Source organism: Anser cygnoides, chromosome Z (genome assembly GCF_040182565.1).
Source record: "Anser cygnoides isolate HZ-2024a breed goose chromosome Z, Taihu_goose_T2T_genome, whole genome shotgun sequence".
Classification (NCBI taxonomy): Eukaryota; Metazoa; Chordata; class Aves; order Anseriformes; family Anatidae; genus Anser; species Anser cygnoides.
The window spans coordinates 20838356-20864525 of NC_089912.1; the positions used below are offsets into that span (position 1 = coordinate 20838356).

At 37.4% G+C, this 26170-nt stretch overlaps 1 protein-coding gene across 8 annotated transcripts in view; it reads left to right on the plus strand.

Annotated features, from left to right (window-relative positions):
• Positions 1 to 26170, plus strand: part of SRFBP1 (serum response factor binding protein 1) — a 77707-nt gene extending 51537 nt beyond the window's left edge. For all 8 annotated transcript variants that reach the window (XM_013198857.3, XM_048048769.2, XM_066987628.1 and 5 more), the window contains 5 exons: positions 3427 to 3498; positions 22302 to 22383; positions 23294 to 24041; positions 24465 to 24499; positions 25292 to 26170. In XM_013198857.3, coding sequence (XP_013054311.3) covers positions 3427 to 3498; positions 22302 to 22383; positions 23294 to 24041; positions 24465 to 24499; positions 25292 to 25479 — 1125 coding nt within the window. In that variant the 3' untranslated portion in view covers positions 25480 to 26170. The remainder of the gene's footprint in view (positions 1 to 3426; positions 3499 to 22301; positions 22384 to 23293; positions 24042 to 24464; positions 24500 to 25291) is intronic.

The following is a 26170-nucleotide window of genomic DNA, read 5'->3' on the forward strand; positions in this document are numbered from 1 at the left end:
TGCAGCCTTAACAAGGTCCAACTGGCTGACAGGTCCATTTAGCCTGATTTCCCCCCAAAGTGCAGAGCAGCTGCTGGAGCAGGCAGCACGGCCTGGTGCGGGGACTTGGGCTGGTCCTGTGCTGCTGCTTGCTTGCTCCCTGTTTGTCTCATTGCTGTTGTCCCTGCCTCAGCTCTCAGCTCGGCCCAGGCACCAGGCAGGCGACACAGAGCCGCTGCATTTCATGTTGTGTGCACCAGCCTGCGGAGATCCCTGCCTTGCTCGTGTCCCTGTCTCTGAAAGGGTTTTGTGATAGGTGGTGAGGTAGGGACAGAGTTTGGAATGAGAACGAAATGCTCTGTTCTGCTTGTCTCTAGCCACCCACTATCCTCTTGAAGGATGATGAAAAAACAGATATTGGGATCAACAGGTCTGTCTCCCCTGCGTGCTGATAGCCTTTCCTCGTGTGGGAAAGAGATGAAACCCTAGAGTTATGACAGAAACTACTCGCCTCTGGATGTACAGCCAGCACCGTTCACAACAGCATCCTAGCTGGCATCCACTGGCGTGCTGGTGGATGATGGTTATCAGTGCACAGTGTAAAGGGCAGCAGTACCAGCATGACTGGGTGCAGGCCAGCAGCTGGAGTCAGACCAAGTGTGTAAGCTGACTGAGCCTGCAAGGGGAGCAGATGAGGGTCTCCACCTCAGCCACTGAAGCAAGGAATAGCATGTGTCCCAACAGCCAGCTGCAGAGAGGAGACAGAGACAGTGCTCATCCTATGCACAGCTACTGCTGAGACTGGGCAAGTGAGAGTCTCAGTGCAGCACCCGGCCTGCTGGCAGGGGTCAGCAGAGTGTCTTTTTTCCCTGTACCAGGTGTTGTGGGTTGATCCTGTGGGTGCTGTTATTTGAGAGATCCATGAGTGTGCAAGTGCTTGTGAATCTGATGGGGAAAGGGGCTGCTTTCATTAGTGACAAGGATTGTGTAAGAGAGCCCTGAGTGTTGCATGTGGGTGCTGTGGGAGGCAGCACCTCATCTGTGTCAGTCCGTCCGGTGTGCTTCTGGGATAGGCACTGAGCTTCCCTGCAGGTTGGACCTGCTGATGGGAAAGCAGCAGCTTTGTCTGTGTGCCTGACAGAGGCCCCAAGGTGCATAGGGCTGGGCTGCAGCAGCAGGGCAGGAGGAATCCATGGGCCTCAGAGATGGGAGGTACCAGCAACTTACAACAGCCCCTAATAGAAGTGGTGGAAACAGGTAGTAAATGCAAAGGTTCTCTCTGTGAGTTTGAAATTCTTAAGCGGTGTGCACTTCAAAGTTGAGAAGACCGTGCTGGGAAAAACATCATGGTGTTCTCTTCCTATTTTCCTGTCTGCTGCTGACCATTAATAGAGGCAGAAGAAAGGTCTGTATAGCCCAGTAATTTCACTCATATGGCTACTTTCACAAAAGTGAGGTATTGCAGAAGGGAATATAAATCAGAAATGCTTGTTCTGCCTTAAATCTAAGGAAAGTGAAGGATATGTTTATAAAATCGGGCTTTAAACCTTAACAGTAGGTTCATGGTCTCGTTCTGTATATTAAACATTTCAGTGAAGCTTCATTCATGACTTCACATTCCAAACTGTTACTCCTGCTCCATTGATTTGCATGATTCTGCAACATTAAGCTAATGAAGATCATATAAATTACCAATTTTTTTTTAAATATAAAGAAACAACTAGATTTAATGAACAGTACTGGGTTCCAGAGCTTCATTCATAGCTCCCAACCAACTATGTGACTGTGAGCATGTCACTTAACTACCGTGTCCTACTTTCACCATCTGTGAAACACTTTGGAAAGTCATGGAAAACTGAATCATAGGTCTTTTCCATCTCTAGATTCTATTAGGTCATCCAGTCTGTCCATCTGCCAGTGTAAGATTGTTTCCTACATTCACCACTGTTTTTCCAGTCTGGATTCTGCATGCCAAATGATTGGGCTTCCACTGGTACCTCTGGGAGATGATTTTGCAGGCATCTAGGTCTCGTTGTCAGAAAGCTCTTCTAACATTCACAAAAACTGATTATTTTTTTTTTAGTTTCTTCGTTTTGTCCTGTTAGCTTATTCCTGCTATTATATGCCTACTCATAGTTTTAAGACACATATTTACACAGTATCTTAAAGACCATGGTAAGATGCAACTCTTGGATTTAATATATAGAAGGAACAACAATGTAAGATTTTAAATTAATGGTATGACTGTCTAATTTCAGGAAGAACCAAGTACGTGCAGAGACTGCTCTAGTGTTGGGTTAGGAAGAGGATAAAATATGGAAACCTAACAATGGAGTGGGATGTTTAATGGAAATGTTGAAATATTTATCAAGGATGATAAATTAGGGTAATAAAAGAAAGTAAGAAGTAAACATGGAAGTCTTTCCATAATCTTCTTTTAGAGGTGTAAACTATAATGTCTTGCAGAATTTGACTTACATTTGATTACATTTGATCTTGGCCAGTACATTAATTATTCTGACCTAATAGTTGCGGTAATTGCTTGAAAGGGTTTTCAGTTAGCGTCTCTCTTGTCTGGATCTAAGAACAGTATTCAACTGCAAGTGCACACAATCGTCTGGATATGCATCACCGTGTCAAACTTTAATATTTTGCATGTGCATCTCCATTGTATTTTTTTTTTCATGTTAATTGACCACAAGTGTTGTGATTTGCTGTAATTTAGACTTAAGACATCTACTTTCCTGGAGTTTCAGAAATTCAGCGTATGGATAATTCTCTTCAAGTGTTGAAGCCAGCAGCATTTAGATACAAGCTCGATCTTAATGATAGCTATCAGAATAACTAGTCATCTGTGTATGACATTTATCAGAACTGTGAATGCGTGGAATGTATTTGGGCTCAGCATAACAGTAGTTATTTCTTAAGTCTGGGAATGAAAATTGCATTATCTTCAGAAAAGAAGGGTTTATATTTTTTATAATTACTATTATTTTATTTTACTTTTCAACTTCAGTTTCATCGTCTTAACCCCATATATATCCACATGTTGATCAGTTCTGATGTAATTTCATAGTCTATGAGAATTTCATAACCTTTCAAAGCTTTTATGCAGCATAATCAATACAAGCACAATTTCTGGAAATAAGATAACTATTCTGCATGCTTTGCTTTTGAAAATCTCCATTTCCCTCAGTAGTATTACATACAGCAAGATTTAAGTTTAAATTAATGTTTAAGTTTAAATTAATTGAAGTTTAAACTAAGGTTTTTAAGTAAATGCAGTATTTACATAAACAACAACAAAAAAAGTCTGTATATAACAAACTGAATTTCTTCCTTTAAGTAATCAACAGGAGATGCTATAAAGTTATAATGTTTATGAGGAACGTAAAACTTACAAATGTTTAGCGAAGTCTAAAGAATAAATATATCTTTCGTCCACAGGAAATAAAGCCAGATCAAGTTACCAGACTTGCACTTAGGAAAGAAGTTAATTTTGAAAGTGTCTGCAAAAAGGTAAGGCTTGTTGGTCTTGGTTTTCTGCACCTTGTTCCATGAGTGTGAGAGAGTACGCGAGCCCCTTAAGAAAAGGTGCATATGTGGATGGGTACCTGCATTTGCATGCTGTCTTGTGTATGTTATATAAGGTTCTCCCTGAAGGCCTTTCTTCCTTTTCTAAGGAAGTGTATCCACTAGGACACGTCTACAAAAAATTGTATGGCTGTTTAGCATGAGTAGCTTGTCATCAGGGCTGGCCAGTTAATCCCTAGTAACTAGAGTTGCATAGCAGGAAGCGTAGTAGTGTTCTTTCTGTCTTTATAAATAGATTTGTTATGTTTATGTAGTACATATACATGGATCAGTTAATGTAAATAATCAAAGCTTTCAACAACAGTTGAAAATAAGCTCTAAATACTTCTAGAGGCAGAGAGAAGCTTACCCATGTGAACAAAATTATTTAGCCTGAAATAAAGGTGGGATATTAACACCACCGTGGCTCATGAATTTCAATGCAGTGTTTCTCCTGAAACCCACTAATGATGGCATGTTACTAAATATTAACTAACTAAGGATACCTGTAAGGGATGAAATGAAGGCACAGAAGTGTGCAGATGTTCTTTGTAATAAGTAGTTGAGGATGAGAGCAGGCAGAACACTCTAAAAGAAAAGTGAAAAAGAGCAGAAATAAGTACCCTTTTAAATGATGCTGCAGAAATGATTATACATAGCAGTTCTGAATCAAAAAATATCAGTAAACAAAACTGTATATTTTCCACCAAATTCTCCTAAATTCCTGTGGGTGGTTTACTGAGGACTGGGAGGAGTCAGAAGTCTGAAATCTACATCATGCACAGTCTAAGTTTTCATGTAGAATTGGATCATTTCCTCCTATAATGGCATCACTCGTTTGCAATATAACTGTACTATTTCAAAGCACAACCATGTGTGGTGCAGTTCATCCATCAGCATAAAGTGGAGCAGGATTTCACTGAAACAAAATAAAATTAATATGCCAGAGAAGAAAAATCTCACGGTGGATCTCATTAATTGATGTAAATACCTGAAGGGAGGGTGCAAGGAGAATGGAGCCAGGCTCTTGTCGGTGGTTCCCAGTGCCAGGACAAGAGGCAGTGGGCACAAACTGGAACATCAGAGGTTCTGTCTGAACATCAGAAAATACTTTTTGCTGTACAGGTGACCAAACAGTGGCACAGGTTGCCCACTGAGGCTCTGGAGTCTCCCTCCTGGAGATCTTCAAAAGCCACCTGGATGTGGTCCTGGGCACCCTGCTTAGGGTGGTCCTGCTGGAGCAGGGGCAGGACCTGGTGCCTCCAGAGCTCTCTGTAAGCCTCAGCCCTTCTGTGACTGTGTGATAGTATAGTACACTTCATATCATAGGAATTCAGTATTTTTGGAGCAGTGTTTGGAAGGAAGTGTCTTATGTTTTTTCTTCTCTTAATGATGGAAGAGAGTCAGGAAAGGGCCACAGAGATAATGACAAGGAGCTAAAAGGCAGCATTCTTTAAGTTACTTGACCAAGATTTTCCATTCCGAATGTGAGCTAGTTACTGGTTACTATGGTGTCAGAAATGGTGCAGATGTGAAAAGATTCATGATAGAGAGGACACGTGGAGAGGGACTTTAAAGAGGGTGCTAAAAATCAAACAATAAAACATTTTGTCATTTAATACTGTAGAAGATTCTCTGCCAATAGTTCAAATGCATCAGGCTTGTGCTGATTGCATTCTCAAAAGGTGTAGTGGTCCCCAAATGAAATAAAAGAGTTTACGGGTTTACAGTTGGAATTTTATTGTCTAGGAGGGTAATTCTGTTGCCAAGAATATAACAAGAGGTATTGTTAATCTTATCAGTTCATTTTGTGTATTCATTTCTTTTCCTAGTATTTCCTCAGATGTAAGCAGAGGGGAAAAGTGTAAGAGAAATCTGTGAAATTCTCCTAGCCCTGGGTATACATATTTCTCCTAAATAATAGGATTCATGTTTTCATAGTCATGGTTGACTGCTTTCCAAATGTACTTAAAATAGACTTTCATTTAGCAGTAATTGTTGAAAACAGATAATACAGGTGTCTTCATGGAGTTGTTTTGTTTTTTAAGATGTTTTGTAATTTGTGTTACTTTCTGTGGCTGGTAATGTTTTTTGGTTGTGTGAAAGTCTGTTTGTCTCATGCTTTGTAGAGAATAGGTCTCCTGTTTCAAAACAAGTGTTTGGATGGTTGCTGATGCTCTTTTAAACCTATGGGGTGGCGGGGTTATCCTTAGTATTGCAGCACTGTTGACAAGTGGTAGCTTAGCCATCTTAACTTCACTGGTTGACCATAGCATACCCACAGCTAAAGAATGTATCCCTTATATGCTTTAACAGAAGTTAATTTTCAAATGTATTATTTCTTCTTTTCCCACAGTTAGTTAGCAATAATAAAATTTTGGGAAAAAAAGTCTATATCAATATTCTGTAGGTCACGTGAAAAGTTGAACACACTGTTTACCTTTTCATTAACTCGAATTTCGAAATATTTGAAGCAAAACATCCTGTGGCTGTTTTCATTTTCCGAATAGGTTTGTTTTCATTGATAAAAGGCAATCTGCTTTTAATTCGCTGTGGAATGCTGAATATTAGTTTTGCATAGTGGACGTGTAGTCAAGATACTCGTTTCATTCCTTCTGCCCACTGAGATTTTATATTCTATCACTATGTTTTCCCATATATTTTTTAGAATAAGATATTTAGAAAGTGTTTGCGTAGATTTCAGTGAAGTGCAATAAAATTGTGCCATTTAGCAAGTGACACTGTAACTGCAGTTTTTATGATTTAGCAGTCAAGATTGTTAATTTGCTAATTGCTAAGATTGTTGATTTGCTAATAAGCAAATCAAAATTATGATAGTTGTGGAGTGAGCTGGCAATTCACCAGCCACATGACACTAGGCTTTTTCTGTTTTTCATTAATAAAAATGTCATAGGGCTGACCATGTTAGTGTAAGACAGGAAGCAGTGGGTGAGCAGTCCTTTGTGCGCCTCTGATGAAACTTTCAAAGCCCATTTTTAATATTGCTGCAGCTGGCACCATTACTATTAACAGGTGATAAACTCTGTTGTAAAGATTGTAATAAATGTTGCCATGTGACTTCAACTATATATTGTTGGTGCTTAGCTACAGCTGTTGAAAAATGAAAACTATTTTCTGGATTTTGAATAAGTTTTGTGCACTTTTTATACGCAGTTGTGTACTGTCAGCAATGAATGTTTTTACTAGTCATTAAAATTGAAAAACATGCCAGATCTGTTGCCTATTTTTTTTCTTTTAACCTGCTTTCTAACTGCGTTACATTTTAAACTGTTCTTTATAGCATGTGTCCCTGAACTGATACGGTAGGCTTGGTTTCTTAGTGGTGTGCTCCAGCACTCCAAAAGTATAAATCAGAAGCTAATCGTAAAAAAAAAGTTGTTCATTACAAGTAGGGAACTGATTTAGGAGCTAGCAAGGGCCCTAACCATTATCTTCAATCTATTGTTAACACAGTGTCAAGGTAAGTTAGATAGGTTAAGATAGGCTGGATAGATAGGTAAATATGTAATCATATTTTTGTGGTATTAGAGAAATCATGTCTCATCTGTGCTGTTTCTCCAAAAAAGAGGACATTTGTCCATCTGTGAGCACCTTCATCGTAATTCCAGTTGCGTTTGTTTCCTTTACACTACTGATAACAGATACTAACTTCTTGTAGCACCTCACTTAGTTTTATTTCCAGTACAAACTTGGTATATAGAACATGGAAAAAAAAATAATCTGTGTTTTAAACAGTGAGAATTACAGAATTACAGAATCCTACAGCAGCATAATGGAACTCTCTATTCCAGGCAAAGATCTGAAATGCCATCCTGCCTTAAGTCGAAATACTTCTTGTTTTTTCCTAAATAATCTATGTGCTTCAAAATTCAATAACTTTGAGATTTTTAGGGGAAAACATGAAATTGAAAATGGAAAGAACCTGGTGATCTTTTCCTTTAGTAAAGAAGAATAGAGCACCAGTATATGTTACTATGACAGCTTAAACTGAGCACATGCTTAGTATCTTAGTAGGCAAGTCAATCTGCAGATGATAAATATATGTCCTCTGTTTTTTGCTCCTAGATACATAACATTAGTAACATAGGTTTTCTTTTCTGCACTGAGCTCTCATGTGTGGTCCTTGGAACCACCTTTTCCTACTAAATCCTGTATTTTCACCTTCTCCTCCAGTCTTGTCATGTCTGAAGCATATTCTTCTGAGTCTCAACATTACTGAAAAGCTTGCCACAATTTCTAAGTGTGTTGAGAAATTTCTTCTAGTCCAGAAATGTAATCCATTACTAGGCCTTAGAAGCTTTTTTGTTAATGTAAGGCCTGGTCAGCTTATTTTGGATTGCTTCGTGTTCAGCAACCAGCGTTGTCTTGTTTGGAATTTAGATGGAATTCTAAGGCTTTAGAAACAGGATCTCAGGCAGCTTATGCATGGCCAGGATTTGACTGTGCAGCCTGGAGCACAGTATGATTTTTGAGAACAGCTGTACTTAACATATGATTAAGGAGGGGTGACATTAGTGCTGTTTAGCTTTAGGTCCATCAGTTTTTAATGGATGCTTAAAGGCTTTTATGCTACAGTTCTGGGGGTTATTTTGGGGGTGAGTGAAATTAATATCCATGGCTCATACGAATTTGGGATTTAAGAACTAGCTAAAATATTAACAGCAATAATAAAAGATTTTCTGTAATTTATCAAATGAAAATACTATTACTTCACACTTGAGAAGAGACTACTTCACCTACCAAACTCCTCCATGAATTCACTGGATCGCTACTGCAGGACTGAGGAAGTCAAGCAAGAAGAATATGAGAATGAGATAGAAAGGTGTATGGGCAAAAAGATCTGACAGGAGCAAAGGATAAAGTTACAGGACTGATGGTGTATTACCTTTATTTCTTTCAAAGAAACTGTTTACATCACAATATTAAAATAGCAATTCTGAGATTCATATCACCTTTTAAAACTATTATTTGAACTTCTTAAATTCACGACTCTGTCATCAGCAACCAAAAAAAGAGCAAGGATAGGGTAGTCACAGTGCTTGTGTTGCTTTAAGTTCTTCTTCATGTATTTACAATGAAAATGCATTTCACACCAACAGTTTTTTAAAGGCATTTTGTGAAAGGCTGCCAACTTTGAGGCGTTTGAGTATCACACTCAGTAAGCGGTTATTTGGAGCATCAGGTTCCCCAGAGTATATCACTAACTGGAAATCTTGGGTTACAAGACATGAACAAGACATGGCTACACAACCATAATATTTATTCTTATGAATAAACTTATTTTTTAATGTAAATTTATTAAGGAAATTTAAAAAATGATAATTCTAGTACTTTTTAATTTTGTAACGGAGAAAGAAAGGAAGATGGCATTTTTGAATCATGTAGAATTTTGATTAAACAGCTGCATCCAAGGAGAAACACTGGTATCTGTATTTTCTAAATTTGAAAAACATAATGGTTTCTATTTTAGTTGACGCTCCTAAATGTACATTTTGTGATTCTGGCTTTACTTTATTTTGAAAATGTGCTTTCTAATGGAAAATGCATTAAAAATAAAAATAAAAAGAACACTCAGTATTCTCTGTGGATTTAATCTGAGGAAATACATTAAATCATAAAAGGGGCCTGATGCAAAGTCCCTTGCAGTTTAATTGGAGACTTTCCGTTAACTTCAAAGGCTTTGGATCAAGCACAGAATAGTTGCTGTCTTTTGTTTGGGCTTTGGGGGATTTTTCCACAATCCCCTACCTTCTCTCCCTTCCAAGGCCCCCCTGAAGAATTCTCCTGGCTACAAAAACATTCTGATTAGGATAGATTCTATTATTGATATAAAACTTCTGTTTCTGTTGCTAGTACCTTTAGTAGTTATGTTGCAGCATAACTAGATAATTACTTATGTGGATTTTTAACATTCTTTGCTTATGAAAATATTTTTTTTTGCAATCCATAGACCATAGGGAAAGAATATGAATCAGTCTTTTGTGTAATACTGGGGTTACAGTCCATCAGCTTTGTACAATACACACACTTATCATTACTTCTTTGCACTTAGCTGTTTTGTGACTTGATTTTAGAAATGTTGGGGGAGAATAGCTGCTTTTCTTGTGGGGCCCATGCATTTTTTTTAACCTGAATTAATGTTGTTAACACTCTCCTTAAATTAGAAATTATGTATAGATAATCAGTGCATAATTATAATACGTTTATGATCTTCAGTGATCATCTGTCAGTACTCTTAATAATATCCATCTCCTTTTTCATTGTTTGTAACAATTATTGGGAACATTATTGTCAACTTCAAAACAGCTTTATGTGCCCAGATTTGTTACCCTTATTTACTTTTGCTTCAGAATGAATATTTATTGTGTTGTATGTATCATGTTTCCCTTCCCCAGCAATGTTTATGCTGAGTAGTAAAAAATACTTTTCCCACATGACAAGACATCGTGTTGAGTTTCTTTTTTATTTCAGTGTGGAAGTAAAGACAATGATTTGCATATCAGATACTAGATATGCTTTTCTTTATGTAATGGTTGCATCTGTCAGCATGATATGTGTTTTTGGAAGCGTGTTGTATTGATTTTATAGCACAATTTCCTGTAACATGGGCTAATAGGATTGGATTAATGCTGGGAATCAGTGTTGCAGTGTTGGATTCCTTTTGTCTTGAGTATTTTGATTCTGTTTGAATGGAAGTTAAACTGAATGTATGAAACCACTGTTTCCTGAGAATTTTCCATGTCAAACACCAGATGTTAACTTTAACAGGAATGTCTGTGGTCTTTCTAACACTACTGATGAAGTGAAGAATTTTGCATTCAGTGATGAATATCACATTCAGGCGTAAATACTTTCTCTGTGTGACTGATTGTTGGTTGGTTGGCTTTTTTTTTTCCCTGAAGACTCCTTGTCTTCCAAAAGTGATCACTTGAACTGTGAGCTGTTTAGCATGTCTTTTATACATATAACTAATGTATGTGCATATGTGTATACATAAAAACAAGACATGCTAAGCTGTGTGTGTGTCCTTTGTGCAGTCCTTGATACTTTAGTCTAGAATCCATCACTATGGCTGCAACTGAAGTTCTGTGTCAGTATAAAAAGTATAAAAATAGTCTGTCAATTAGGGGAAGGCCACCAGAAGGCCACCAGACTGGCCAGGCACGATTTGCCCTTGGTGAAGCCATGCTGGCTGTCTCAAATCACCTCCTTGTCTTGCCAGTGCCTTGACATTGCTTCCAGGAGGATCTGTTCCATGATCTTGCCAGGCACAAGGTGAGGCTCATTGGTCTGTAGTTCCCTGGGTCCTCCTTCCCTTCTTAAAAATGGGAGCGATGTTTTTCATTTTTTGTCATCACAGATTTAATGGATATCCTCCTTCAGGTCTTTAAGGTAATTAATGAAAGGTACCATCTTTACAGGGATAATGGGGCAGGACGTACATGCATGAGAGAAGAACTGCATTGTGAATAACTGTTTTCAGTATAATAGCATCAAAGTGTAACACGAAAACAGAAGCACTAAGAAGTCCTAAAAATGGAAGTTACAACTGTAATGAAAGTTTGGTACTAGCAATGTCCTACAACTTACACTTAGAAGGCTGATTGTAAATAGAAAACGATAAATGAGATTGTAGAAATTACAAATTTAAGACAGTTAGTAGTAGTGAGACATTTCAGTTACCTTTAATTCATTTGTTTAATTCATTCTGTGTCTGGCAGGATCATGGAACAGATCCTTCTGGAAACTGTGCTAAGGCATATGGAAAATAAGGAGGTGACGGGTGGCAGTCAACATGGCTCCACTAAGGGCAGATCGTGCCTGAGAAATGTGGAGGCCTTCTCTGACAGGGTTACAGCATTTGTGGGTAGGGGTGGAGCAGCTGATGTCATCTACCTTAACTTGTGCAAAGCATTTGACACAGTCCCACATTATATCCTTGTCTCTAAATTGGAGACACATGAATTTGATGGATGGACCACTCAGTGGGTAAGGAATTGGCTGGATGGTCGCACTCAGAGTGTTGCAGTCAACAGCTCAGTGTCCAAGAGGAGAGCAGTAACGAGTGGTATTCCTCAGCAGACGGTATTAGGACGGGCACTGTTGAACATCTTTTTCAGTGACATGGACAGTGGGATTGAGTGCACCCTCAGCAAGCTTGCTGATGACAGCAAGATGTGTGCTGCAGTTGACATGCTGGAGGGAAGGGATGCCATCCGGAGGGACCTGGACAGGCTTGAGAGGTGGGCCTGTGCAAACCTCATGAGGTTCAACAAGGCCAAGTGCAAGGTCCTGCACCTGGGTCAAGGCAATACTAAGCACAAATATAGGCTGGGCAGAGAATGGATTGAGGTGATTCTAACATAGAAATATTCTATTCTAATAATTCTATTCTAACGTAGAAATCATTCTATGGTTCTAACATAGAAATAGCATTCTAACATAGAAACCCAACCCAAGAATGGCTTGGGTTGGAAAGGACCTCCTTCCAGTGTGATTTGGTTACTAAAGACAGTATCTAAATTACATCCTTTATGTATTCATAGGGAAAATAATCAATTTTTCAACTTCATCCACATGAAGGGGTAGGGAGGAGGATGTGCTCCACCAAATGAGGAAGCCCTGTCTGGCCATCAGTCTGTGCTAAATACTGGTACCCACTGATCAATTTCAACTGAGGGTACTGGACATGGTTTTAGAAGCCTATAGTTCCAACAGTTTATTTCTGTGTGTGACAGCTCTTATCTGAGTAGGAGTGAGAAGCCCAAGTCAGTGGGGAGGGAAAGGTGACCACAGTTCATCACCTCTTTACCTTGTTGTGAGAAATACCATAGGGGGTGTGCAAGAAGAGAAGATGTAAGGTGGAACGCACGAGTTGTCATCTTTCATTGTTTCTGTTGCTTACAGAACTTACTGTGTTAAGATGAGTTTGATGTCATGTAAACAATTATAATTACATTAAAGACTGACTGCTACTAACGCATTACAAATTGAAAAAGCTCTTTCTGTATATATGCTTTGTAGTGTAACCCAGAATTGTGTTACAAAATTAGAATAAAATAAATGACTTTTCCGATATTTCTAAAAATGAAAAACAGCTGCTGCTGTCCTTTGCTCTTTTTATTTGTTTATATGAAACTATCAGTTCCTCATTGTATATCATAAAGAAATAAAATGCAAAACCTTTCTCTCGTGTTCCCTCTTTCCTATCCAGGTCATTTTTAAAGTGTTGCAACTTAGAACTAAGGAATTAACAGTTATAAAAAATGTTAAAATAATTTTTTTTAAAAATCTGAAATTTCAGATTCTTTCAGCTCAATACGAGTCTGTAACACTGGAAAATTATATCAAAAATCCTGAAGACATTATTGCTTGAAATTTTTAATACCTGACTGTATAACTGGAAAAATAAGATTTTCTTGAGTTATTGGAATTCTGTTTAAGGAAACAACTTGTCTCTTCAGATGTCAGTGAATGTAGCTACATTAAAAATTATCAGTTAGGTAAAATGAGAGCTTAGGTTTAGAGCACATTGCCCCTCTATGGCAAGATTACGAAGTAAGAGAATGTATGGGAAATGTGATGTAACTAGTAATTTACTGAAAGTGTAATACCATTACATTTGAAGGGTGATGGTGTAGTTTTTCTTGGTTTTCAAATACCAATAATTGTGTGATGATTGAAAGGGTTGAGTGATTACACTTTAGGAACACTTTGCATGCCAAAGTAACAATAATCTAATGGCCCAGAAGATGCCTGAGAGCCTTTGAGCATAAAGGTGGTTAATCTGTGCACCATATGGTGAACTACCTGCTAGAAAATGTGACCGTTCAGGTTTTCCATTAATTTTACATTCATCATCTGATGATATTCTTAAGTAACGTCAGGGCTTCTATATATATCTGACATGTGTTTATGATTAGAGTAAGTTTCAAATGCATATACTCCCTCGATAGACTTAGTGATGGAAAATCTGTATTTTGGTGCCAAGGAATCAGTATGTTTATCTCAGACGTTTAATAGTTTTTCAGTGAACTGAATTTGTATTTCCATTGTCTTTTTCAGAAAGTGGCTGAAAAACGTATAGATTAAAAGAAATCTGTTTTCAATTGTGCACAAAAATTGCAATGTGAGATGCCAAGAAAGTCTGTCTTGTTTTGAATAGCATATTCTAATATGGCCTACCCCTGGTTAGTGTGTGCAGGATTTGTGAAGTCTGTAAGTCTTCTGTGCCCCCAGATCCCTGGCTATCGTAGTTTCTACAGCAGTGCTCTGAACGTGAACAGATCTCTCTCTTGAAGTTTTATCTGAGGATGCTGACCTGACAAGTCTTTAGTTATATATTGGCAAATTCCTTGGTGTTAATGCTTGTGTAGGTATGAGCAGAATGGTGTTTTGTTGTTTGGTTGTTTTTTTGTTTGTTTATTTTTTTCAGAGATAATTTTTAACTGTCCGTGATGTGAAATATATATGATTAAATTAGAGCTTGTTTTCAACTGTTAGTTTTGAAGCTTTGCATCTGTTTAAACAGTTTTAAGATCTCAACTGTGTCTACTTCCAGAGGTTTTTTGTTATAAACGCTTATACGTGCTCACATCTATGGTGCTTTATCAGGCTCCAGCTGAGAAGATATGCTTGGAGGTTTGAGCGTCTGTCTTACAGTGGAATATTGTAAGGAAATCTCAAGATTACATCCCTAAAAGTTCTGTACAGAGGTCTGTCTCCAAACTGATTTTGTCAGGAGACAGATGGATATCTCAATTCTGAAGCTTAACAGGATCATCCAAGGTTGAATACTGTGAGCTTCTTGGCCCATTAAGCAGTTCTGGTAATGCAGAGCTCATCCTTGTACCCTGCCAATTTGTTTGCTACCATCTGCTTCCACTCTTTGAGTCTTTGGACATGCTCATGATGCACGGTTGGATCTTGGGAACTCAGATGCATGTCTGAGTATTGCTGGTCTACTTTGTGTTGCTGTTGTCTTTTCTATCAGAAGCAAGCAAGTGTAAGTAAGCTTTTTTATTATTATTATTTGTTTTCCCAAATAGCACTTGATTCAAATTTCATTTTGAGATTGGCCAGCTAACTCTCCATTTGGAGTTAGTAAACTGCACATTTTGAGCCTCTGGACCCTCATTGTAGGTGGCCAGTTGCAAGCAAACAATTTGTCGACCTTTCAGGATACCTCACGTGCTTCAAAAAGTTGGTTGTGGTTTCAGATCTGATATCGAATACTTGTCAAATTAATTTATACATGAACTTTCCTCTAACTGTCAATATATTCTCAGAAGAAGTCTGAGTGAATTTTGTAGCAAAGACCTTTCTCTCTGTATTGTTCACAGCTACTGCCTGTTATCCAAGAGGCATTTTGTTCCTGTTCCTCCTGAAAAGTACATTTTTTGCTTCAGGCTTTCTATTTCTTCATATTTTGCTTTCCACTTTAGTTTCTCATTATCATTGTCTTTTGCCTGATTTTTTTTTCCTTCTCCTGTGGCATCTATTTTACTGTGCTATGTGCCAATTTTTTATTTTTTTATTCAGTTTGGCAAAACTCAAATACTTTGTACTGTTGTAGTGCTTCAATGTTCAAATACAAAAATACACGAAATGCATATATCTTATTCCAAAAGCTGCAGGAAAACCATGTAGTCTTTATGCTGTAGTCTTATGTACTTGACTTTAAATTTCTGTAAGTCAGAATTATAAATACTTAATACTGGTTAATTGTACTGTATGTACAATTCATGTAATTTTGTATTCATGTAATATATTTCAATTAAAAATACAAGAAGTCTTTGTTAGCAGTCTTTACAGCTGCTTTCTACTGAAGATTTGTCAACGTCATACACACATTTGTCCACAGCATGAAATAATGTTCAGCATGATTCTAGGCTTTGTTGAAGGTGAGCGGAGGTTTCACTGGGTTAGACTAACTAACAATAGGTTGGACTGCCGCAATTTAGAGAGGGGAAGGAGGAGTTGACACAATGCTAGCTTTGTGACCTCTTTCAGAATCTTAAGAAATTGACTTTTTTCTTCAAAAATGAGTTTATTGTTTGTGTGGGAGGCCAAATTGATAGGATTATAGACATCTTCCTAGCCCTGTAAGAGGTGAAGAAGAGCAAGCAGCATTTGAGTTTCCCCACAATCTTGCTCTTTCAGCTTACACCTAGAGTTTACCCTGTTCACCACGAGGAGATAATTAGGAATCCATGCCTGTTTTATTCTGGATTTCGTGCTCTGACTTTTCTTTATTGAAACAATCATAGGAGTTATTTTATTCATAAAGAGAAGAAGGAAAAAATTAGCAGTAGATTGAATACATGATTTGGACTTGGGCAGGTTTGGGTTTTATTCCAAGCTCTGCTGTAGATCACCGTGGTAGTTTGTGATGAAACACTATTTCTTTTTGACCAATTCCCAACCTGAAAAATGAGCATTTACCTCACAGTTGTATGGTTGGCTAAATTAGTTGTGACAGGTTAATCCAAAGGAACTCTGACTCTTTTGTATTCCAAATAAATTTGATCTTTAAACACTTGTTAAATGCTGTATTAGGCTTCTTAAAGGGCCTTTAAACTTTGTTTAATTCATGGACTATAGGTATTTCTTCATCATGCATACAGCAAAGAACAGCGGGAAGTCTGTTTTCTTTGAGTTATTGGCATATTTTGAAACTCATATTTTAAATGAAGAGGGAGACAATAATAGAAACAAGCTTATGCTCTGTACTCCGTTTTGATAAGAGACAAAACAAGCTAAATTGGATGTTGATTTGAGGGTGAATAAAGTGAATGAATTGCAGGGGGGAGAATAACTTTGATCCAGACATACAGGTTAAGTTAGAGGAGTGTAAGCATCTCAGCAGTATTTAGAAGATTTTGATGCTTCTCCCTGAAGCTGGATTCAGAAGTCCATAGAATTCAATGTTCAGGTGATAGACAATGCTACTGCCATCAGTGCAAGGTCAGCTAGATTCTCCAGACCTCTGACTTTCATTGTACATAGTTCTGCAGGTGACTGAAAAGTTTGTGCAGAGTACCCCATGTTGCCATTAATCTTCAACTCCTTACAACTTCCTTGTGCTTACAAGAGAAGTAAAATAAATTTCCAGATATTTTCATGGTTGAATTATGGCAATAACAGAAAATAAGCCAACATAAATTGTGACAATGTTAGAAAGAATAAACAGGAAGTCAAGGTGGACGTCAGGTTTACTGTGTATTTTGATGGTTTATGAGAAATTGTTCAATTTTTGTCCTGTTGTTCTATTTCAAGACATTGTCATACTGAGGTTTTTACAAAGGCTTTAGATCTGTTAAGACATACATTTTAGCGTCAACTGGAAAATTTTCAACCCATTTTAAAAATTATACATATATTACAGTTTAAAAAAAAATAAAAAATAAACTAGCATGATTTCCTGAAATTCATACAGAATTAATTGCCATAAGAATTTCTCACTTGTCTTACTACTAAGCTTGTATAGCTACTTCTCCCTAATAGCTGTACCATCATTTTGAACTTAGATGGAAAATCAGGAAGACTTGAGTAAAAACTGAGTAAAAGTTGAATAAAATCCAACAATTTCTGGTTATCTATTTCCAGTGCAGAGTCTGAAGCATTTGTTGCTGATGTTTCTCTCCTGTGCATACTGTGTGATGCTTGCTGTTGTTTCTGTATTTGGAAGAGTCACTCAGTTTTAAACTCTTGCCATGCCCAACAAAGACCTGTTTCTTGCATCCTCTGTCTGATCCATCTTTCCATTATGAATACAGGACACAGTCAAACAACCTGAGGAGCTGTAGGACAGCACTGCTGCCACAAGCGTGATTAATAACCAATTGGTTCTCATACCAACATCTTAAGTTGATCTGATGGCCACAAGACGTGTACCATATGTCTTACAGACATAAAGGAAGTGGGAGAACTGACAGCATTTCACGGTCAGAAAGTAACTTTTCTTAATGATCTTTTTCCAAAGCAGTATGAGGTCATGGGATGGACTTGGATGGCAGCCATCATCTAGCACCTTCAGACACCCTGTGACTCCACATTAACTGCATTCTTTCTGCTGTTGTGAAAGACAGCTGTAGCTAGTTAGAGCTCTGGGAACAATATGTGGGTTAAGAGGTTTTCTGTTGTTTTTAGTAGGGAGAGAGCTCTTCTCCTAATCTGCTACAAAAGGTATTAAAATGACATCTTCTTTTGGCCCAGAACTTGGGATTTTTTTTGTGCTTAACCTGGTTAACATTCTCTCTTCTTTTTTATTTTTCTTTTTTTTTCCTTTTTTTTTTTTCTTTTGAAATCAGGCTGCTGTTGTACTTAGACTGTACTTCCAGTTATTATAGAAATATCAGTATGACATGTTTCTAGGTTACTTTTGTGCTGTAGGTTTAGCAATGTATTGTGTACTGTGTGCTCATTGATAGGGTTTCTGACTGTGTCAATTTCAGTATTATAAGAAATCATCTACAGTGACAGGTGGAGGGCCACCAAGCATTGCGCGTTTGGCAGCACTGTCCTTTGACCCGGCTGAATTCTTATTGGTAGTCTTCTAGTAGTAGTCATGGTTTAGGCTAGCTGTAGCAAGGCAATCCCTTCTTGTACAGAACCCAACTGAAGAATAAAAGTATGACCTCTTTCTTCCCTATTATTGGTTATAATTGTAGCACAGAGGGTAAAACCTAAAGAAAAGTTGAACAGGATGAGTAATAAGGATGAAGTAATGGGCAGAGGTCTCCACTTCATGTTCCCAAATTAATCTCACATTTCTGCTGTTAAATTCTTCCAGAAGCCCTACTGTCTCAAGCATGTAGCAAGTAACGGCAGCAAATCCCATCCATCTCTACCAAGTCTTTCTTGTTCTCACTTTATCTCCTGCGTGGTATGAGGCAGGTACTACACATACAAATTCTGCATGACATTTCCATACAGCAGCTTTTTTTTTACGTGATGCTGCCAGTCCTCGGAGTCATTCCGTACTTCTGACCCCTATCCAGCAAGTCTCAAAACGTGAAGTGTGAATCTGTTTTTATTTTAACAAGCTTCTAATGTCCATACTTTTCTCAATCGTTGCCACATTTTATGAAGTTTGTCTCCCCTGTGTGGGGGGTCCTTGTGTATTTGCACATGTGAGTTATGCACACACTACTTTATTTGCTATAACTAACAAGTTATGTTTTGAGGTTTGTGCATCTGTCTACATCTGCTATTTAGGATAAGGAACACAAGTTTCTCTTTTTAATTTTAAGATCTGAAAGGCACAATGATTGATCCAGTTAATTCTGTTAAATGTTCCTATGGAGTTTAGTGAAACACAGTGGTGATGGTAGATGTCTTTAATACTATACATAGAAATAATGAATTATTTACCAAGACAAGACATTTGAGGAGTCTCTGACTTTCAGGTTCGTCTGCAGTTAGCATGCAACCTATCACTGAAAGATATGATTATGCAGTGCTGAGTTGCATTGTTCATTTTGCTGTGCCTCAGTTGCAAATTGAATGAGGCAGAGCATTCCTATGAAAACTATTAGGAAATTCTTGCATGAAAAATGAATAGTGCAAAATAATATAGGAAGTATCGGGAACTTATGAAAGTAAATATTTACATTTCCAGTATCTGTGTAAATAAACATACTGGGGGAAGGTGGAGGGTGGGAGTGTTCTTGCTATAGATACAGTTGGCATTTTTCTGTTAAGTTTTACTTTCTGCCAAGGCTTTATATACTGGAGAATACTTGAGGAAAAATAAATTGAGCATTGGATGTGCCAAAAAATAAAAAAAATGGGATTTTTTTGAGAATGTTAATGTCATATTGTATGTTTGTTGGCTGCTGTCTGTCAGTGTGAGTAGCATTTGTGAAGTATTTAGCTATAAGGAAAAAATGTGGTTATTCCATATGAATTGGCATGTATGCTTAAACTCTTTCTATAAATATTTGAATTAAAGGACACCAGATGTTGCACAGAAGCTGCTGCTGCTTTCTGAACTTCATGGTATATTCTTTCAAAACCCACAGGAAGTAGCTGAGGGAAAAAGTGTATTAATTAAGTTCAGAAATACATTTTCCAGCTATAGAAAAATCTCCAAAGAAAATACCGTTTGATCTTCAGAAATGTGAGCTTGCTGTCCCAGGAATCTGGTGGCAGCATGCAGCACTGTCACATGGGAATCAAAAATCCAGACTCCAAGTTCTCAGAGCTAGACTAGCCTGAGAGTAAGCCAGTCTGTGGCCCTTGGAAGTGGGCTCATCTTTTGACCCATCTTCTCTGGCCAGTGATTGTAATGCTGTAGACAGTCTATGGTGGAAATATTTTTCCAGTTTTTCTTGATCTGAAGTAATAATGCTGTAATAGCAGAGACTTGAAGAGAAAGCACTAGAATTCCCAGATGCTCTGCACAACTCAAGCGTAAAATCTGAACAGACATATCCAGACTGTATTTTATAATCTATACAACTATGGCAAATTGGATTTGCTTTGCATTGTTTGAGGAACAGGATTTACATTTTGCAAACCAATTAAATGTTTCTGCGTTTGGAAGTACTGGCTTTCCTGTAGCTGCGGTGTCTTGTTATATTGAGAAACTTAGCAGGGACATGTAAGATTCCAAATTTCAGGATTTGTTGTTTTCTTCAGACCCAAAGCACAGAAACTGACTCTTCAGCTCTCATGGTTGCTATAAGTGTCCCTTTATCTCTACCCTATAAATACACAACTGTTAATTTTAAGTGACATGACTGCTGGAAGAAAACTTGCCTGCAACCTAGTAGGATTCCCTACTCAACACTGTTACGTCAAACAAATCAGATACTTCAAATGTGCATTTGTGATGTTTTAGGTATTGTTTGTATGTGTGGTGGCTTGACCCCAGCCCGCAACTAAGCACCCCCCAGCTGCTTGCTCACTCTTCCACTCCTCCTGCCCAGCAGGGTGGGGAGAGATCAGGAAGAACAAAAGTGAAAAAACACTTGGTTGAGATAAAGACAGTTTTATAAGTGAAACAAAACTGTGTGTGCAAGCAAAGCAAAATGAGGGATTCGTTCATTACTTCCCAGTGGCAGGCACATGTTTAGTCACATCTCAGAAAGCTGGGCTTCATCACAGGTAACAATTCTTGGGATGACAAATGCAGCAGCAGCAAACATCCTTCTTCTTCCTCCTTTTCTTGAGCTTTTATTGCGGAGCATGACTTAATGTGGAATGGAATATACTTTTGGTCAATTTGTGTCAGCTGTCCCAGCTGTATTTCCTTCCCAACATGGTGTGCGTTTCTCTTGAGAGAGAAATGGAGAAGGCCCTGATGCTGTGCAAGCACTGCTCAGCAGTAACAAAAACACTGCTGTGTTATCAGCTCTGATTTATTCACAAATGCAAAGCACAGCACCAGTGTGGCTGATATGGGGAACGTGGACTTCATCCCAGGGCAGACCAGGTACAATCTCCGTCCCTTACTCCATATCATTTCCATCATGCTCAGTCCTGCATTATTCAGTATATCCTTATCGACTACCCCCATCCTCTGACTGTACACACAGGTTGTCATTCCCTTAGTCTGTGAAGCACCTCGATTAACTGTTCATTGAGTTAATTCAACCTGTGGCTTGGGCTCCATTGCTTATGGTGGCTACTCAGGCCGGGAGAGGCAGCACGTTGTGCTGAGTTGTTGGGCACTAAAGCCCGATAGTGACACAGGTTGGGTCACTGGGCACATGCCCAGTTCTTTATAAGGCTCATCATCCGTTGGTTGAGGTAGTAATTCCTGTAACATACAGCTCAATTCACGGGTTACAACAATTCAATAATATATCCCTTACAGTACCATTAGGAGGAAGGGAGGAAGGTGTGTCTTTTATCCTTTCATGTAAATTCCACTGCAGGCATTAGGAAATTTCCTAGTGAGCTTTTGTTTTACAAGCCTGTACACCACAATTCTTTCCCCTTAAAAAAAAAAAAAAAAAGACAATGCTATTCCTGAAAAAGTCTCAGGTACCTCTCATTTTGTTTTGTAAGCCAAGTGATAAGAGGAGCCTGAAAATATGATAGTTAGTACTTGTGAATTCGAGCCTATAAAAGAGGAAGTCAGAAGTGGAATTAGCTCGTCCTACTTCTACTTTTTCTTCAGATTAAAGCATTAAGATAGTACTCAGTCTTTGAATCTGTCTATGTAGGTCTGTTGTTCTACCATATCAAATTCAGGGTTGTTTGACTCTAAGATCAGATTAGACCTTGCCTATCAAACACTTTTAATACATCTTCCTTCAATATCTGTTTTGTGATTTTGCCAACTTTAAAGGCTTCTACACTGTACTTCCTGCAGGCCGCTCTATTCCATCATGCAGAATGGCTCCTATCAATACAGTGTTATTTTTTCACAGGGTTCATAAATTTGCTTTACACATACCAGAAACAGAAAATATAATATCCATGCGTTAGGTCCGAAATATGTGGTTGGTACTTTTAAAATAAAAATCATGTTATGCCTCTTTGGTAGCTGAGAAATTGCAGAATTACACGTCTGTTATGTTTCTGTCAATCTTTGTGCAGCCAGATTTTTCCTTGTTTAGTAATACAAGAAAACAGAGAAATCCTCAAATGTTATAATGTCTTGAGCTTTTTCTCTTTTTGTTCACTTAATAGTCCAGAATCACGTTAGTATGCATTTTAGCATGACCTATTCTGTAAGTATTAATTATTCTGTTCATGCCTTTTATTTTGTATAGCCAAAGGCTACTGCAAGTGAGCGAGCCATTGCAAGACTTGCAACACACCCCCTCTTGAAACACAAAATTGCTGAACTTAAAGGTATGAAACAGTGTATTAAAGTGTATACGACTTCAGTAGCTTGAAGATGTGTTCCCTTGTTCATGTTAATTCCTGATATGAACAAACAGTATAAAAAGAAAAGTATATGAGCACCTATAACTACCTCAATGAGTTGCAGTGGATCAGGTGTCACAAGCTTGTAGTTGTGTATGTTGTCTGAAATGGGCACGTACATGATAGTACATCACATGACATGTAAGATACAAAGTATAGTACAAACAAGGCTTGTAATGGAATTCCCAAAGTTGAATAGATGTAATGGAGAATCTCAAAATAAGACCTAACTGGCAGAATACTAACAAGCAGATACAAAGGTGAAAGGAGCATTTCAGCTGGGTTTTTAAAGGTAGCTAAAAGGTTTTGCGAGTTACTCCCTTAGACTTCTTTGTAAACTGTCTACAGATTCCCTGTGGAATTTTTCCTGATTCTTTGGAATATCTCCTGTTCTCTTTAAACTCAAATTTTCCAACTAAAAGCAATGTTAAAAAGGGTCAAGTTCTAGTAATAACAACACGAAATTATTTCATTAATAACAGACCATGTCAAATACCCATTTAATTATATCCAAAGAAGTTAATATTTATTTGCAGTTTTTACATGCAAAATAACATCCTAAATGATCAAAATCCATGATTATAAGCTGGAGATGAGTTCACAGTTAAACCCAGTTTCAAAAAAACCATATTAGTTGGCTTTCCTCACTTGTTCATGCTGTAGTCTAAGGTGTTATTTGCCCCACTTGATCAGTTAAAGATTGATAAGGACATTCAAATTATGTTTATTCAATACACTAAATTTAAATTGCAAATATGTTTTATTTTATTAAAATAACTTACATGCTTAACTTACGTAGCTGCAAGAAATGACTTTTCTTCTGCCCCTCTTACAGCTGCTGTAAAAGCGTTTAAGGATGCAAGACAGGACCCAAACAAAGCCAACCCTGCGAAAAAGGATACATCAGAAGCACAACCTAAATCAGGACAACACTCCGTTAGCAGTTTGGATGAACGAGTACTTAAACCAGCTCAAAAAAAGCAAGGATATGAAAACAAAACAAAAATGGGTGTAAAAATACAAACTAACAGTGGGGCTGAAGAACTCCGTGACAGTGAATCTGAACAGAAAATTATGGAAATGGAGAGAACATGCAGTCCAAAAGAGTTTTCATTTCAGACAGTAGAAATGCCACAAGTCACTGAGAATAAAACAGGAAAGAAACTTGGCTATAAAAAAAGGAAAGAAAATATGAATGTGAACAAATTAACTGCAAAGAAAAAAATAGTTAGTGATGATAGCGACCTGGAACAAAATAGTGAAGAGGAGTACTTTGATGATAGTACTGAAGAGAGGTTTTATAACCAGACATCAGATTCTGACAGTGATAGCAATGATGATTTCTTCATTGGCAAAGTAAAAAGAAAGAAAAAAATAACGTCAGCTAGTGATCTTTCTTTAGTAAAAGATAAGAACAAGCTTCAGGAAAACATACTGAAGAAAGAAAAGAACACAGGATCTGGTACAGTGCAAGATTTGATCGTAGAAGAAGGAAAGCCCCATGCAAAAGCAAAGAAGTTAGAATCAGTGTTCTGCAGTACTTTGTCCACTACCTCCAATCAGAAATCCCAAAACAGAGGAAGGTAAACCTATTCCTGTTGTTTTGTAATTCATTTCCTCCCTCCTTCCCAGTAATGTAAATTTTTGTGATTTTTAGTAGCTGTTACCAAACAAGGAGAATTTCAGCCAATTACAGCTGAGAATGTTTTTGCCTAAACTACTCTTCAGTCTTCTTGTGCTTTATTGATACTTACGTATTTTTCATATTCACACTAGCACTGATTTACATTTAGCGTTCCTAACTAGTATTGCATCCAAATCAAATCAGTGTGGAATACTTCTGTTTTTATTTGTACATTAACAAAGAGGAAAAACTATATGTGGTTTTTACTGTTATGCTTGAAAAGTCATTGCATGAGTGTTTTGGTGATGATGATTCTTTATTTGTAAGTGTTTATCATCTTACAAGTTTCTTGAAAAATCCTGAATTATGTTTTTATTTTCAGAAATACTAAAGACCAGCTTCTCAGAAACAGAACAGGTATGTATTACTGATGAAGTTGTAGAAATAAAAACATCTTGAGATTTTCTTACCTCTGCAGTCAAAGCATGCTAGTTTTAATTGTGGCATATATTTTAACAATTTTAAATTGTTAATTTTTTAAACATTTTTAACATTTTTGTTTGTTTAAAATTGTTAAAATTGACAGTTTTTTCAGCTTTCATTTTGATCTCTGGATGTTGTTTGCAATGTCCTATTTTTGAGTATTAAAAGTACTTAAAGTAGTACACATGAAAATGTACACAGTACACAGTAGTTTACACAGGAAAATGCATTTCTGTCTGTGTTTACATTGAGCAGTTTATGCTACCTGTGCCCAGGTAATGGTAAGCGCAATCAGGTGGTATTATGGTATTTAGCACATAGTTTACCTTGTGAGTAATTATTTAACTTCTTCAATATTTTATTCGATTTATAGTATGTGGTTCCATTTTGGAATTCATCAAGTCAAGGGTATCATTTCAGTCATACTGAGTTTTATTGTGTAGTTCCTGATTGATTTATTGTGAAGAAAAAGTTGAGATTGTGCTGAATATTTGCACAAATTTTCAGTGTGGTCAGTAATAGTAAATTTTAACTATCTGCAGTCTACCAAGTGATAATTTACAGGGCTGCAAGATGAGAAAATCTTGCTGTGAGCATTCAGATAAATGTGTACCCCATGGCTCATTAATAAATTCTTGAAAATGTCTACAATCTCAAGGTAGTTTTAGCACATTTTTATGAAGGTTCGTGATGTACTTAATGTTTCATGTTGTACTTCTTGCACAGCTCTTGTTAAAAAGGAACCACAGCTCAAAAAGCAACCATTTGCAAAAGGTTCGGGTCTTAAATGTGACAATAAGAAACCATGTTTGGAGCAGCCTCTTCATCCTTCATGGGAAGCAAGCAAGAGACGTCGGGAACAAATGTCTCAAATTACAGCATTCCAAGGAAAAAAGATTAAATTTGATGACTAGACTGTATGTAAATTGAGATTTTAAAATACAATACTTGTAAATTTGCATCCTGTGGTACTTTCTTATGAAGTAACAACCACTGTTTGAATGCTTTTTCTCTGTGATAAGGATGGAAATCAGACTAGAAATCTTCACTGAGATAAAATTTTACATGTCTCCAAATTCATACATTTTTAAGCCATGTTTTGGTGTCTTTATAAATTATTTTTACTAAACCTCCGTTATCCTTTGCAGTCTATAAAAAAGCATTGTTATTAGATTGCTTCATTTACTGAGCGTGCTGTCTGTTGACTAAGGTATGGGCATATGGAGTTGGTTTATAAGTCCTGTTACATAATGCCACCATTTATGAAATACATCCTAGTGTGAATGAATGGGCTTTAGGAACACCCTTTGTGCTGTGTAGGAGTAGTACAAACTCTCTGGAGCTTTGTTTTTGTAAAAATGTACTTCTAACTGCTTGAGGGCTTATATTTCAGGTGAGAGGTGAGAATATAAAATACCTCTTCTGAAGTGATAATCTTAGGACTTATATTATCAAATGTATCTCGGGTGAGAAGAAGAGATCTCTTAAACATGAGTAGACTTCACAAATTCATGGATGTATCAGGTATCTCAAAAATCCACTCTGTAATGCACGCGGTATCAAAACTTCTGGATAGCAATAAAATATTGGCCTGTTAAATTGCAA